This window comes from Cryptomeria japonica, chromosome 7 (assembly GCF_030272615.1).
Source record: "Cryptomeria japonica chromosome 7, Sugi_1.0, whole genome shotgun sequence".
In the NCBI taxonomy this organism is placed as follows: domain Eukaryota; kingdom Viridiplantae; phylum Streptophyta; class Pinopsida; order Cupressales; family Cupressaceae; genus Cryptomeria; species Cryptomeria japonica.
The window spans coordinates 67,173,371-67,189,304 of NC_081411.1; the positions used below are offsets into that span (position 1 = coordinate 67,173,371).

A 15,934-nucleotide genomic window follows, 5' to 3' on the forward strand; every position below is an offset into this window, starting at 1 on the left:
CTATGTCACCTATCATCATCGGTTGAATATTCTAAAAGCTTTTGTAATGCTTTGATTTAAAGAGAATCATTGTTTTAAATGGTGCCGTTTGTGGACGTAAATGAATTGAAGGATTGTGGTATTATACTTGTGCTATGTGCCTTTGAAAGATATTTATAATCTTTAATTATATGATCAAGCATGGAATATGTTTGACTTTTTTGCGTGTATGTTGGAGATGAAGACGAGTTTTTTTTTCAAACACAGCGATATTATTAGAGGTGTGAGTAAATAAAAACGTCTCAGGAGTCTGTGTTTTTCAGATTTGAGTGAAGACGCGATGAGAGATATGATGGCGTCGTTTTTTTAAACCGGTGTATACTAAAAAAAACATGACTTTATTCTTTGTGGAGATATGGCTGTAACTATTTTCAATATGTTCAGCTAGTAATTTTTAACATCGTATTTATGTGTGGCATATTAAGTGGTGGTGCAGATGTTTTTTTTCTGGGCTAGCATATTTGAGTTCATGGGATAATTAATAAGTTTGGTGTTCGATATCTCTTGACTTTGAGTTGTATTTTTCTTAAGGATGAAGAGCCTGCTGAAATAAGTTATGTTTTTTAAGAAGGGTTGGCATCTGTTGTCAAAGCAATTGATATCTGTATGAAGTCTTAGAGCCATTTTTGAATGTGGTGAGGATCATTTTTAAAAAGGAAGGTGAGTAACGTTGAGTGCTGGTTGTAGCAAAAAGAACAATAGTTGGTATGCTATATGAATAGTTGGGACACTAATGGATGTGATTCTTGAAAATAATTTTGGAGCTGTTTTATTATAGTGCTGAGAGTGGAGATCAAAAAGGGGATTCGTGTAATATAAGAAGAGAAAAGTGCGATTAGTGGTGTGGATAGATGTAAAGGCAGAAGTCCTATTGACAATATTGGTATTTGTGGCTTCATATTGAATCAAGATTCTTAGGAGGTTTGCTATTGAAAAGTCTGAGACTGAGTGTTTAATGTATTGTTACTGAAAATCTTAAATTTTGGGGATGTTGTATCTCTTGCTAGTAAAAGAAGTGCTGTATATGTTCAGGAAAATCTCACTGAATTTTGTATTTAAGAGTGTTCTCTTTCTGGAGTTGGTGCTTCAGCAAAACAGAGAGTTGGCGCTCTCCAATGTAATCAAGGTAAGTGCCCATTTATGTTAATGCAAGCTATTTAATGCTGTGGTTTTTTGCCCTAAAGGGTTTTCCACGAGAAATATGGTGTATGTGTTTTGATGATTGTTTTTTCATGTTTTATGTGGTTTCAAGATTTTAAAAGGTTTAAAAAACTGCAATATTGATTCACCCTCGCCCTCTTAGTATTGCTTGTGTTCTCTTCAGACCTACATGCAAGACTTGCAATTCGTAATAGAATCGCAAGTAAATTGTCTACTCCAAGATTTGAGCTTGTAATTTCCACAACTCCTCATGACAACATTTTTGCAACTTTATTGCTGTAATATCCCTTGGCTAATCTGACCCTGTTTTTGCTTATTTGAACACCAAGGAATATTGTCAAACATTTGGCATACAATGTTTGAAGCCGCTGTAGTGAATTCTTTCTTTGTCTTCTTTGGGTTTGTAGGCTGGTATTTCAATGGCTGCCTTGATATATTGGTTTGATTCTCCTCATATGCAAATCCCTTGTCAAATATATATAGCTGTTCAACCTTTCTAAATCCCCTTCTATAGAACTCCAACTACTGTAGCGCACTGTTCACGGCACTGTTCATGCGCACTATTCACGGCACTGTTCATGCGCACTGTTCACGGCACTGTAGCGCACTGTTCACGGCACTGTTCATGCGCACTGTTCACGGGGGTACTGTAGACGCGGGTACTGTAGCAGCTCACAAAATAAATAATGACAATGCATTGGCAATGTTTCCTCCAATATGGTCTTTCAACTTCCAGATGAAATTCATTAACCAGCTCAACATTCCATGGATTCTTCTTCAATTTGTGCATAAATAGTGACCCTGAATGAAGTCACTCCCAATGGCAAATATCAGTGATTATTTCAGCACCTCAGATGCCCTAAGCTTCGAAGAATTTACGCTCTCCAAAGTGCAAAGGTTGAAACCTTGGTTTCTTCCTCTCTCAAACTTCTCCCATTTCAAAAATTACAATTCATCAATTGGATGTCGAGAATGAACTCTTGCCTTTCCTTTTATTCTTTCCTTAAGAGAGCTCAAACACCTTCCTGGCCAATGTGGGATAAAAGATTTATTCCCACATTAAATTATTCACTTAACGCACTTTATTATATTAAAGTGACTTTATTATTATAAAGTTATTTTAGAACTTTATAATAATATTAAAATATTAAATAAATCACTTAAGTCACTTAAACTTTAATATCTCTTGATGTACTTGTCTAATTGCTAAACCGTCTGAGCTAGGAGTCGACTCTCCCTGTTCTCCATGTGATTGGATGCCTGTCTAAAAATAGAAACCTTGAATAGTGACTTACTATAAATAGTAAGTATGTGGAACTGAGTCTAGAAATAGCTGCAAAGGCCCAATCAAGGTTGACACTGCCAATAAGCTCTGCTCAGGTGTCTTTCTATTAATAGGAACCCTGACTCTCCCAAAATACTAACTTACTATAAATAGTAAGTGTGCCAATCTGAGTCAAAAAACCTGTGCAAAGGCCAAAACCTGAATCCAGCTGAAGAGTAATGTCTTTAATCACCAAGTAACTGCCACATGAGGCCCTCTATCAATAATTATTAGCCTACGAGGGTCAACTGATAGGTTAATTCTTACAAACTCTGATGCTCGCAAAATGGGGACATTACAGTCTGCCCTTCCTGAAATTGCTTGTCCCCAAGCAATCTCCACTGCAAAGAAACTCCAATCCTCGGGAGGCCCAAAAGGAGAATTGTGAAATGTCCCACACATCCTTAACCGACTCCTGTAGCACCAACATAAACATAGTTGCGCACAATATCCCTGGATCCCAAACCTGGAATGGAAGTCTGCCAATTCTAATACCCTCTGACTTCCTCTGCGCTACTCTGATCTCAACTTCACCATGCCAGAAGTGGTGAAGCAAACCAATGGGACCCATCCAATACACTGTGCCAAACCTGTCGCCTCCTGGATCCCAAAACAACTGAACCCCACATCCATTCGGCATATAAAGATAAAAATATCTGGAAGCGTCTATAACACAATATCTCTCTACAGCTCTCGGTAAACTCCCATGGATGTGATAACTAACCAAACCATCATGCCCACTGACACCATAGTCATCCTGTAACCATGTACCCATAAGAAAACTTTGTGACATAGAAGTAGCAAACCCTATTGGATACATATCAGCATGATGTATAACTGACAGCTGTTCCTGCAAGTAATCCCCCATAAACTGTTGAGTCGGGCGATCGCAACTGCTAATCCCATCTTCTGAAGATGATGAATACCCATCGCACAAAGGATGGCATCTCGGCGCCAATCCACACGGATGCATCATCAAGTCCTCTGTGTGTGGATCAAAAGAAAAATGATGAGCACTCCTCACTGTGTAGTCGCGGTAAAATGCTCCAACCTCTATCAATGGCTCATCACTAACAACACTTGAATCGAGCAGCTGATCCCTTTGATTCTGAAAAACAACAAGCTGGCATCCAAAATCAGCTGCATGGGATGAAGTGACAGATTTGCTTTGAGGAGATGGAAACAAATCAACATGGGAGCCATACTCCCAACTAGATGACACTCTGCAAATGCCCTGTGAGGACGGAGTAGCGTTGTGTACTACCACACAACTCTCAAGAGAATCCACCATTGTGGCACAAGAGCTACCAGTAAACTGTCCTGCATCAACTGTCACAGTACTGACCTCAGGAGAACTTGATGCAACTAGTGGTTCTCTACTGCTCTCAACCAAGGTACTCATCCCAGCTGAAACTTTCGTACCTATATCTGTGATAGATGTAACCACATCCTCACTACAACCAGTGGATATAAAATCCTCATCAACTGCCTCTACATATAACTGTACTATATCTGCAGTTGGTGGAGACTGTGCCAAACTCAACTCCTCGGTAAGCTTCTCAATCTGTAACTGTGACTCTTGAAGAGCCAACTCGGCACTCTGCCATGAGTCCATAGTCACCTCAAGCTCATGAGTGAGCTCATCGACCTGCTCCTCCTTTCCCTTCAATGCATCATAACAAATGCAATCCCACTCGAGAAGAAAATCCCTATCCGCAAGTAGTTTTAGGTAATTTTGTTTCATCATTCCAATTGCTTCTCGAAGTGCATGTATCTCTGCAAGGGAAAAACCACTATCACCATGCTCATCTGTCAAAGGAGTACTCCAACCATAGGTAGCCAACATCTGACGAGCAACATCAAAATGCTCAATGGTTGTGGCAATCATATTGTCATTCACTTTTAGTTGCCCAACCAAATGATGAGGATTCTATAGCTTATGACCCCCATACAAGTTTTCCGGTTCACAATATGCACTATGATATGAGGCTGATTCGTCATCACTCACTACATGATAAGCAGCATCATGTGTGCTTTCATCCATGCACACCTCAACATCTAAGGTACTGCTGCTTTGTACCTCAAAGGATGGCTCAACTGATAAGGTAGAAGTTGCTGGTATGACAGTATCTTCACACACCTCCACTCTCAAAGTAACTGCATGCCCATCCAAAGCACGATCTTGGGATTCCGTATCGACATATGAATCTTCTAGCTTGTTTTCAAAGGTCTGATCTGGAAAATCAGACTCACCATGACATGAATCCTCCACATACAATGCATCATTAGTACCCAATTTCTGAGTACTTTCATGTGACAATTCAATAGGATCATTTTGCACATGTGAAAAAACTGTTGTCTCATGCTCATGCAAAGTTTCATCATCGCTGTCATAAAAATCAGAAGTAGCCTCTATATTAGAAACTTCTTGAGTCACCTCTTGCAAGGATGATGTAGATAAATCATTACCCAAAGCTGTGCTAGTGTCTTCTTGAATCAAATCAGCATGTCTATCAAATTCATCATATAAATTTCTGCATACTTCATAGGAATTTGAAGATACCAAATCATTTTGATGAAGAGTTGTATCATCCTTATGTGTAGATTCTCTATCCATTTCATGTGTAAACAATTCATTAGCTATAGTGTGATATTTATTCCTTGCAAACTCTGTCTTATGGCAAAGACTCGGGTGCAAATCCATGTAACTCATGAAAGGAAGTTCCTTCTTAATTTTTTGAGGAAGAGTGCTATACTCCTTAAACATGCTAATCACTTCTTCTTCTTTGTTTTGTGGTGTTCGACCTTTGCTGGTAGGAAGTGAATTGAATCTTTTAGGCAACCCAAACTTTGAAAATGTTTGCTCTAAACGCAACAACTCTCGGCTGAGCTTGTATTGTGATTGTTCAAGTTCTTTCAGTGCCTGTTTATCGCTGAACAATGTTGTCATGTAGCCCATTTTCACTACCCAACTGAAAACCAAATCAAAACTGATTTGTACACGGATGATTTTCCCACCAATTGAATGCAACCATCACCCAACAGGTTGGTAGGAAACCGCTTTGATACCACTGTAATATCCCTTGGCTAATCTGACCCTGTTTTTGCTTATTTGAACACCAAGGAATATTGTCAAACATTTGGCATACAATGTTTGAAGCCGCTGTAGTGAATTCTTTCTTTGTCTTCTTTGGGTTTGTAGGCTGGTATTTCAATGGCTGCCTTGATATATTGGTTTGATTCTCCTCATATGCAAATCCCTTGTCAAATATATATAGCTGTTCAACCTTTCTAAATCCCCTTCTATAGAACTCCAACTACTGTAGCGCACTGTTCACGGCACTGTTCATGCGCACTGTTCACGGGGGTACTGTAGACGCGGGTACTGTAGCAGCTCACAAAATAAATAATGACAATGCATTGGCAATGTTTCCTCCAATATGGTCTTTCAACTTCCAGATGAAATTCATTAACCAGCTCAACATTCCATGGATTCTTCTTCAATTTGTGCATAAATAGTGACCCTGAATGAAGTCACTCCCAATGGCAAATATCAGTGATTATTTCAGCACCTCAGATGCCCTAAACTTCGAAGAATTTACGCTCTTCAAAGTGCAAAGGTTGAAACCTTGGTTTCTTCCTCTCTCAAACTTCTCCCATTTCAAAAATTACAATTCATCAATTGGATGTCGAGAATGAACTCTTGCCTTTCCTTTTATTCTTTCCTTAAGAGAGCTCAAACACCTTCCTGGCCAATGTGGGATAAAAGATTTATTCCCACATTAAATTATTCACTTAACGCACTTTATTATATTAAAGTGACTTTATTATTATAAAGTTACTTTAGAACTTTATAATAATATTAAAATATTAAATAAATCACTTAAGTCACTTAAACTTTAATATCTCTTGATGTACTTGTCTAATTGCTAAACCGTCTGAGCCAGGAGTCGACTCTCCCTGTTCTCCATGTGATTGGATGCCTGTCTAAAAATAGAAACCCTGAATAGTGACTTACTATAAATAGTAAGTATGTGGAACTGAGTCTAGAAATAGCTGCAAAGGCCCAATCAAGGTTGACACTGCCAATAAGCTCTGCTCAGGTGTCTTTCTATTAATAGGAACCTTGACTCTCCCAAAATACTAACTTACTATAAATAGTAAGTGTGCCAATCTGAGTCAAAAAACCTGTGCAAAGGCCAAAACCTGAATCCAGCTGAAGAGTAATGTCTTTAATCACCAAGTAACTGCCACACGAGGCCCTCTATCAATAATTATTAGCCTATGAGGGTCAAATGATAGGTTAATTCTTACAAACTCTGATGCTCGCAAAATGGGGACATTACAATTGCATCTTGACAGCATTTTGCAACCATGACAATTTTGACAACATACACTTCCTTAACCCTGTCATGACAAAATTTACCTCATCCCATAAGCAAAGGTTAGCAACCTTAAGAAACTACTACCAAGCTAATGAAACCACTACTTGAAAAGCGAAAAGTGGGGGTCTCCATTTGCAATGGGGCACTGTGTGAAAACATCACAAAAAATATCCTTGAAGAAAGGAAGTTCGACAATCAAGAATGCATTATAACATGCTTGAGGTTTTATTGTCTTTATTTTTCCAATTTTATATTTAAGTTTTTATTTTGGAATTGGCTTAACAAATTAGAGGATGTCAGATAAAATGCTAAAAAACGGTTTTGTATCACATTATTGATGTCTGTTGTATTAAGCATTTGCTAATTGATGTAAACTGCTATCTTAACTCATTTGGTTTATGTTATTTTTATTTTGAATTAAGGTATTAAACTACGATTATGGCTGGTATGTGAACTAGACTAAGGGAATCTACGAAACTATTTTCTTTTGTTTTGTCTATTTTGTACTTGCCTTGTTGTTTTTGAATTTCCAGTTATCACAAATCTTATTGCTGTGAAATAATTCAAATTTGTTTGGTGTCTGGTGTAGTTTGTCGTCTTTTGCTTTAAAGCTTTGTTGCCATGAAAAGTCTTTGAACATTTACAGCCCTGTTGATTTTCATTACAGAGAAGATGGAACTGCTGTTTGCCACAAAATTACAGATCGTCCCTCACATAGTGATTCCATAAGATCGATATGTTTTGATAGAAAAGGAGATTTCTTTGCTTCTGCTGGAGATGACAAGCTTGTTAATATATGGAATGCATATTCGTGGCATTGCATTAAATCCATGTAAGGCATTATTTTCAACTCAAGCGTCAATTTTTTTTTTTTTTTCTATGGCTGAAACCGTGAAATAGTGGTCTTGGCAATTGCATGAGATTAAGCTTACCCTCATGCTCTAGGACAGTAATGCATGCTATGGCATATAAAGTCTTTTGTTTTGGCAAGTAGAGTTCCTTATCCCATTATTTGTTTGGTGTGCTCTACAGACGCTCTGAAAAGAGGGTGAGTGCAGCCAGTTTTAGCTCAGATGCCCGGTATCTCATGTTTGCTGATAAGTTTGGAGTTGTGTGGATAGCAACAACATCAGTTGCTGACAAGATGAACCATAAGGATGATAGGGCAGAACCCCTTCTTGCTCATTGCTGCAGCATCATCACTGGCTTGGTCTCTATATTTACCTTCCTTTCATGTACTTTGAGTTGTATATAGGATTAATATTATTTATGTTTTACTTTTATTTAAAGACACATTGCTAGAATAGGTTTTTTTATATATTTTTTTCTATATAAACTCATTATACTCACCAGGTAACCTGGTGATAGTGGTAAATCTGTAATTTTTAACAATAATTGAGGATAAGATCAAATTTGAATTCCATTTGCTTAATCTGATTGTTTAGGAATAGTTGGGATTCCTAACAGAATTGAACTTAACAAAGTAGGTGAGTCAACTCTAAAATAAACATTGCACTAGTATACTTCACTAAGAAGCACAATTATTAAATGTCTTTGTTATTGGTTCCATTTTGCATGGGCATTTAAATGTTATTACAGTTTAGATATCTAAGGAGGAACGAATTATAATGTATTGATTTCACAACTTGTGAGAATAGCAACAGCAGGGTGGATTTTGGCCCATGTACAATCCCTTTGGGTTTAAATGTTTCATGGCCCCTCCATATTAAAGTGATCCATTACAACCTTTACATAGCTTGCAAAATCTGCAAGTTGCGGTGCTCAAAACAGTGCGAAAAATGGAAATAGGCAATGATAGTCTTGGATGTGATCAGCTCATTGTTAAAAAATAGTTCAAATGAGGATTGCAATTTTTCTGGTAGAGATGGAGGAAACAATCCCAAGATTTAGGTCAGAGTTTTATGGCTGTACAGACAAGTTCAGTCATTTTCAAACCATGTAAGTGCATGAATAGCCAATTTGAACACTGCAATTGAAATCTTTTGTTCACCATTGACGTGATGTAATCTGAAATATTCCTCAATTTGCATTAACTAATTTTAAACATTTTCAAAACTTCACCTTTAGATGACTACAGTTTTATCTTGGCCTCTGCTCTGAATGGTGGCTGAATTGGGGGCACTCGGTTCACAGAGGGATGCTTTTCCTCAGGGCTTTAAGGCACTCTTTTGTGAATTTCCTTATTTGCTTTTGATTCTTTTACAAAAGCTCCTAGCTTGCGTACGAGATCCTTATAGATCTTCTCTTGCCTATCAAACTTTCCTATGGAGTGGGAAATACTTGCAACATCTCTTTCAAGTTTCAATTTGAAACCCTGCGCCTACATTCCGTGGCGCATTTCAGACTACTGGTTACTCATTTTTCATTTTTTGATAATTGTTTACTTCTATTCTCTTTGTGCTCAGGAGCAGTTTAACACTTTTTTCTTTTGACCTAGGTAAACCGTAGCAAACTGAGATCTGACAAGTCTTCAAAAACCATCAAAATCTGATGAAACACTAGTAGAAATCAGAAACTCTTTGTACTTTAAAAGACTGCCTGTGGCTTTGAATAGTCAGAATTGCCAAGCAAATTTTTATAAATATTTTTAAATCAGCTATAGGCATGGAAAGATTTGATTACAGAAATGACTGTTGCAAATACAAAAACCACAGCAATAATGAATACCTGGTTGAATGCCCTAGTAATTACATTGAAAGTACACCTATGGGCTCAAAAATTGGCATAATATGTTTTTTTTGCATGGGCACTTTTGATGTGTTTTTTATGCACATGTGAACACAGAATAAAATACCAAAAAGTATCTTATCCTCTCTTGAACAAAATCTCTTAAATGCTGAAGATTAGCTTAAGGATCACTTGAGAAGACTCCAATGTTCATGAATGTAGGGTCACTACGTGTGGATAAGCTCTATTGGTTTGATGTGATTATGCTGGAATGACAAGGGGACTTACGTTTGAATAACTCGATCATGTGATGTTGCTATATGGTGATGCTGTTTGTCCTCAACTAGCTCGAATTTGAAAAAATGGCAAAAGATAAAGGGTTGAGAAGGTCTATTCTAAGGCCTAGAATGTAAAAGCATAGATGAATGACTATATGGAACCCTACCGAGTGAGGTCTCACCATCAACTTGAACAATTTGAGACAAGTTCAGTGCAATCTTCTAAGGACATTTCAAAGATGTTCTAATTGATACCATCAAACATTGATCACCATTCAAGTTAATGCATAAGCAATGGATGAATAACGATTCGAAGTTAAGCTCATATCATTCCAGTTGACCACACAAGGCACACTTACTATTAGTAAGAGGCTAGTGGTATGGACTGGGCGGATTCCACACAAATGCATTCAACAAATTCTTCCATTCAATCTAATTATTTATCATCTAACATGAAGATCCAACAAGAAACCATGCACGTTATGAAGATTGCACTGAACTTGTGTCAAATTGTTCAAGTTGATGGTGAGACCTCACCGTACCGAGTGAGGTCTCACCATCAACTTGAACAATTTGACACAAGTTCAGTGCAATCTTCTAAGGACATTTCAAAGATGTTCGAATTGATACCATCAAACATTGATCACCATTCAAGTTAATGCATAAGCAATGGATGAATAACGATTCGAAGTTAAGCTCATATCATTCCAGTTGACCACACAAGGCACACTTACTATCAGTAAGAGGCTAGTGGTATGGACTGGGCGGATTCCACACAAATGCATTCAACAAATTCTTCCATTCAATCTAATTATTTATCATCTAACATGAAGATCCAACAAGAAACCATGCATGTTATAAAGAAACAACACACTTCACCATAACTTCAATGAAAATGGAGTTCATTTACAACTTAGGCAACAATTTCTGCCTTCTCCTACTCTACTCTAATTACTATTCTATTCTCTTAAGACTATCTATTGACAATTAGCTATTCTACCCGCTATTAACCTTTACAAATGAAGAGCTTGAGCTTTATATAGAGAGCTCATTTACAATTAACAGCTAGGATCAAATCTCTATCAACGGCTAAGATTTTACAATGAAAACCCTAATTAGGGTTTGTTACAACAAAATCTCCTTAGCTAATGAGAAAATTACATTCAGTGAGTGTGGACCAATAAATATCAAGGGTAGGTACATCGGAGTTTGTGCATCCATGTATGAACTAGGTGCATTGCATCTAGACATGCTGATGTGGACTTCATTGACTGGAGGAATGGTGGTTGGGACGCCATCTCGGATGCCACTTTTATCTTGCACTTTGTAGACTTGATTGGATTCATCATCATGAAGGGATATCAAGAGATATCTCTTGATACTTAACATTATCTAGCTTGCTCAAAGTAGTGGTGATGGGAATTATTGATATAGCTATAAGTCCTTCCATCCTTGCATGCTTGCCTTGGAGTGATTGTATGATCTCTCCTTTGCCATCTTATGATCTCTCCATGTCAATATGATAGAATGAGAACCTTGAAGATATCCTGCTCTACTGCTTGTAGTTGTTGAATAATTGAAGTTTTTCAACCGAGTAGCACTTAAGACTTCTTCATGCATTCGAGGTGTTCTTGATGTTGATGAAACTTCTTGAAGGCCTCTTCCTTGTATCTTGACCTTGATGCTGAAATTCTCTCCTTGAGATCCTTGTTCCGATTTGTTGGTGTCTGTTTTATCATCTACCAAACATTAGGATAGGATACCCGAAGGCATTCTATCCTCTCCTGAAAAATCACTACTGATTCCAAGGTCTATATGTGCAAACAAGCGACTTTAGTGGAATAGCTTCTTGGGTAGTGTATGCTGAAAATCTCAAGGGGGACTTAGGTTGACAAGTATCCTGAACTGCTGAACTTGGATGGATTTGGCAATTTTTAGGTTCTTTTTTTTTGGGATTTTTTGGGATTTAGACGTTCAAAAGAAAGGAGAAAAGGATAGGGTTTAGGAAGGCTAATCTAATCCTATGAACTCCGGAGATAGTGTCAACAGTGTGCTCTTGAGAAACCAAACTTTGCTTCGCCACACTAGGGACAACTACACAAAGCCGGTGCAATCTTCAGTGGGTTGTGCTTATGATCGAGATATCGGGATGCACATGGGATAGGCTCAGACTAACTTAGCACGGTAGAATGAAAGTCATCCATTTACCAAAAGTATGAGCGGAGATACACAATCAATTGATACTTATCAAATCCTTCACTCAAATTAACAACAATGTAAGTAAATCTATATTAACTTTAACTAGGTGTTGAGGAATTCGAAACCATGCAAATCATTCAAACAATAGTGATTACAAAGTAGCGCACATGCAATATATTATCTAGAAATGACCTTAAGCAACAATATATCAAAAACCTCACACTCTCCAAATGAGAGGAGGCAACCTTATATAGTTTTTCGAAAATCAATGAATGGCCAAGATCAAACAGTGATCAAGGGCCAAGATTGATAGCAACAAACCCTAATTAGGGTTTCCCCAAACACTATTAGTTCAAATGAATAAGAGGGCGACAAGTGGCGTAGTTGCTAATTTGACTGTGGTGAGTGTCCACTTTCCTCTTTTAGAGATTCGACGTATCTAGACACAATGAGCTTGACCTCCTCCATGGCGACACTTGGCGAACTGCTAATTTGGAAGTCGATGATGTCCACATCATTGGTACAGGTGGCGAGGATGCTCTCCCACTCAACAGCTTGGGCAAGGAAATTTTCATTGATGAAGAGAAAATTTGCAATTCTCGAGAAATCGCTTTTGTCAATCATCCTTGAATCCTTGAAGAAACTAAACTGGATTCTGGCTCTTAGGTTTTCTACTTGCAGATGCTTCCCCCTTATGCTTTCCTTCTTCCAGATCTCTAACGCCACATGGAATACCTTGCCCAGGATCTCTCTAACACTTTCCTTTGTCTCTGAACACTTAGTCTCGGATTTCTTTAGAACTTCAATCCGAGTGACCAAGGCATAGTACCATGTGCTAAAGTCGTACTTGTCTCTGGTCTGTATGATACCCGCTTCTACTAGGCTTCTCTTTGACAAGCCTCGGATAACCTTTAGGTGTGGAAGTATTTCATTCTGAATGTCAGTCATATCCTCCCAATTGATGGCTAGATCTTGGATATGATTGATTAGGGAAAAGGCCGAGTCATGTGCCGATACCAGATTCTCTACTAGTGTGTCAGCAAGTGCCGAGGCGTCTAAAATCCACTCCTTTGCTTTAGTGTATGAGCCCTTCATATCATCATAATCCTTCATCGATCCCTCCTGAAGAGGCTGTGGCAGAGTAACTAGGATCTCATGGTCAACTGGTTTGGTAAGATGGAGAACATACCTCTCCACTGCTGGTTTTCCTCTTCGACCTTCTTCCTCTTTTCCTTTTCATGGGCTAGACTTGCCTTCAGAACACTGCAAGAGTCGTCAAAATACTGGACCTCTTGGTCCTGGGTGGGCTTACCCAGCTCTATGGTAGTGACCTTGTAATCATCTGCGGCGACATTGTCCCTAGTCTTTCCTTCTTTGGGCACCGTTATCTGGCCTGGCCTGAACCCTGCACTGTCTCTTTGGATTAAGGAAAACTTTTTGGTGGGCTTGGGTGGTTTGGTTATAGTGGGCTCATTCACCCTCTCCAGAAATGCTGCAGTAACCTCTTCGGAACAGGCCTCCTTGGGGACCTTAGCCTTTATTCTTTCCCTTAGCCAATCTGGGACAGTTGATTGCTCGACAGTATTATGGTCAATTTCATCATTTGCCTCTCCTGGGTTTGCTGGTATGCCGTCCAAGAAGATTGTAGGTGTTTCCATTTGCTCTCTGTCTGGACTTTGGATAGCTTCCTTCATTACTTCTTCAACTGAAGGAGAAGGCATTCTCCCTTCATCATCAACTACGCAGATGTTCAACTCCCGTTCTTTAACTGCATTCTGATCAGGCCTGATAGAAGCGGCACTTAGAATGGATTGGCCTTCGCTGGACTCCCTTCTTTCTCCTATAATCTTCTTCCCTGTGATTTTCACTTAGCTTCCAACTAACTCCTTCCTCTTTCGAGACCCAACACTTTCTGGATTTTGGGCATCACCGACAGAGGTACAAGGATTGATGGATAGCGTATCATCTACTCCCATTGACTCGTAGGTCAGGGTCACACCTTTGGCTTTCAACTGCTTTGTCTTTTCAGACGTCCACCACCTTGAATACTCAACCACCGACCTCATGAGGTCTGCCAAATCTGATTTCTCCCTTTCTGTCCAATCTATCAAAACTAAGGGTTCGTTTTTCATCTTTTCGAAGCCCGGCTGATGAAGCTCTAAGCTTTCTTCCACTTGATCGGCAACTTTGAATACCTCCGTTGCTCTCACCATGTTCAAAGGAATTCTCGACCAGAATCTCTTTCTGATCTCGAAGCTATCGGCTGCATTAGCCCATTTGTCTTCTAAGTCTGGTCTGTGCTCAAATGCCGTTCCTTCGATCTTCTTTATCCTATGGAATGGATCAAAATTCCTTCTTGTCTTGTATTGATAGAGGGGATACCAGGCCAGCTCCTTCTCAGCGGTCGCAAAAGCTTGGGACGACGGACATGTTTCCAGCCCATTGCCTATTGTAAGTGAGGACGTCCCTGCCTTATTTTGCCTATCCCTTTGAATCACTATATACTCCTCCAATTGTCTTACAACCTCGAGCAACACCACTCGGTTGGTAGGGTAAGCTGGAAGCTTGTATGGAGGTCCGGAGAATCCCTGGATTCAGAGGTAAGTGAACTTCGGGTATTGGATGTACCAACATCCAAACCGACTGATGAAGTCCATAGACTCTTGAGAGAGTCTCTGGTGCAGCCCGCTTTGCAATGTCCGAGTGATGTGCATAAGGAAAGTATCATTCACTCTTTTGTAATGGAATTTCTCCTCCACGTGGAGCTGAGGATAGCAATCATATATTGGAAACTAGTTCTCCTTGCTCCCTACTTCTCCTCTACAAGTGAGACCTCTGTACCTGTAGGTCCTGGCCAAGGAATAGAACAAGTAAGAACTCATGAAGAAAGTCCTATTCGTCTCTAGGTTCCTCAGTTGGCTATCTAGGTTCTCGCTAATCATCCTGGCCCAGTCTATCATCTTTACTCCATTGATTATTTCATTAATGAAATAATACATCCAGGGTTCGAATGGGGCTCCCTGAGGGCTTCCCATTATTCTGTTGAGTAGGACGATCATGTCTCCGATGTCTTCCTTGAAGTATGCTCGCACTAGGCTCTTCCTCTGAAGTTTGGAGGCACCCTTCCTTGGCTTGTCTAGCCAGGAATGGTTGACTATGGCGTCATATTCTTCCAGGTGGTCCTGATACAGACTGTCTGCTTCGTCCTTTGCCATAGACACTGTGTTGTGATACTCTGGGATCCTGAAGGCCTCTCTGATGGCCTCATCACTGATGTTCGCTAGTATCCTTCCATCAGGTGCAACAATGTCCTTGCTGATGGGGTTGTAATGTTTGGCACACTCGACTACTAGTTCATTACACTACATGGTGGGAAGGAAGCCAACAACATGCACAATACCGCTCTTCATCATCTTTCGTGCAATGGTGGTAGGCACGAGATTGTCCAGACCAAACATTCGCGCGAGATGCTTGATTGGACACCCTCTTGATAATTCTAGGTTTGAGCAAAAAACATTGATCTCGCTATCTCGCTCAACTGCCTTGATATCTTGTTGGCTGGCAAGGGTGGGTATTGATGACTCATCTAATGAAGCGTGAATCCCTTGCTGTTGTTCACAGCACTCCTCCAGTTGAGGAGATGATGATTGGATGTGGATGGATGAGCAAAAAATTTCCAACTCATCCCAGAATTGATCTTCATCAATCTCCTCCATGCTTCGCTCCGTGCTAGGAAGTGCCCCCATATCACACCAATCATGATGACTATTGGGAGAAGTATGAAGCTCCTCCCTATGGAACGTAGGTTCTATTGTGATGTTATGCAGAGGTTGAGAGACACCCCTAGGCATGTCAACCGC

The 15,934-nt window shown here is 39.5% G+C and overlaps 1 protein-coding gene across 1 annotated transcript in view; it reads left to right on the top strand.

The window, feature by feature from the left end:
- The window catches only part of LOC131064496 (uncharacterized), a 172,092-nt gene that overhangs the window by 56,225 nt on the left and 99,933 nt on the right, over nucleotides 1-15,934 (top strand). Inside the window, exons 2-3 of the mRNA XM_057998649.2 lie at nucleotides 7,577-7,741; nucleotides 7,942-8,119. Of these exons, the coding sequence (XP_057854632.2) occupies nucleotides 7,577-7,741; nucleotides 7,942-8,119 (343 nt within the window). The remainder of the gene's footprint in view (nucleotides 1-7,576; nucleotides 7,742-7,941; nucleotides 8,120-15,934) is intronic.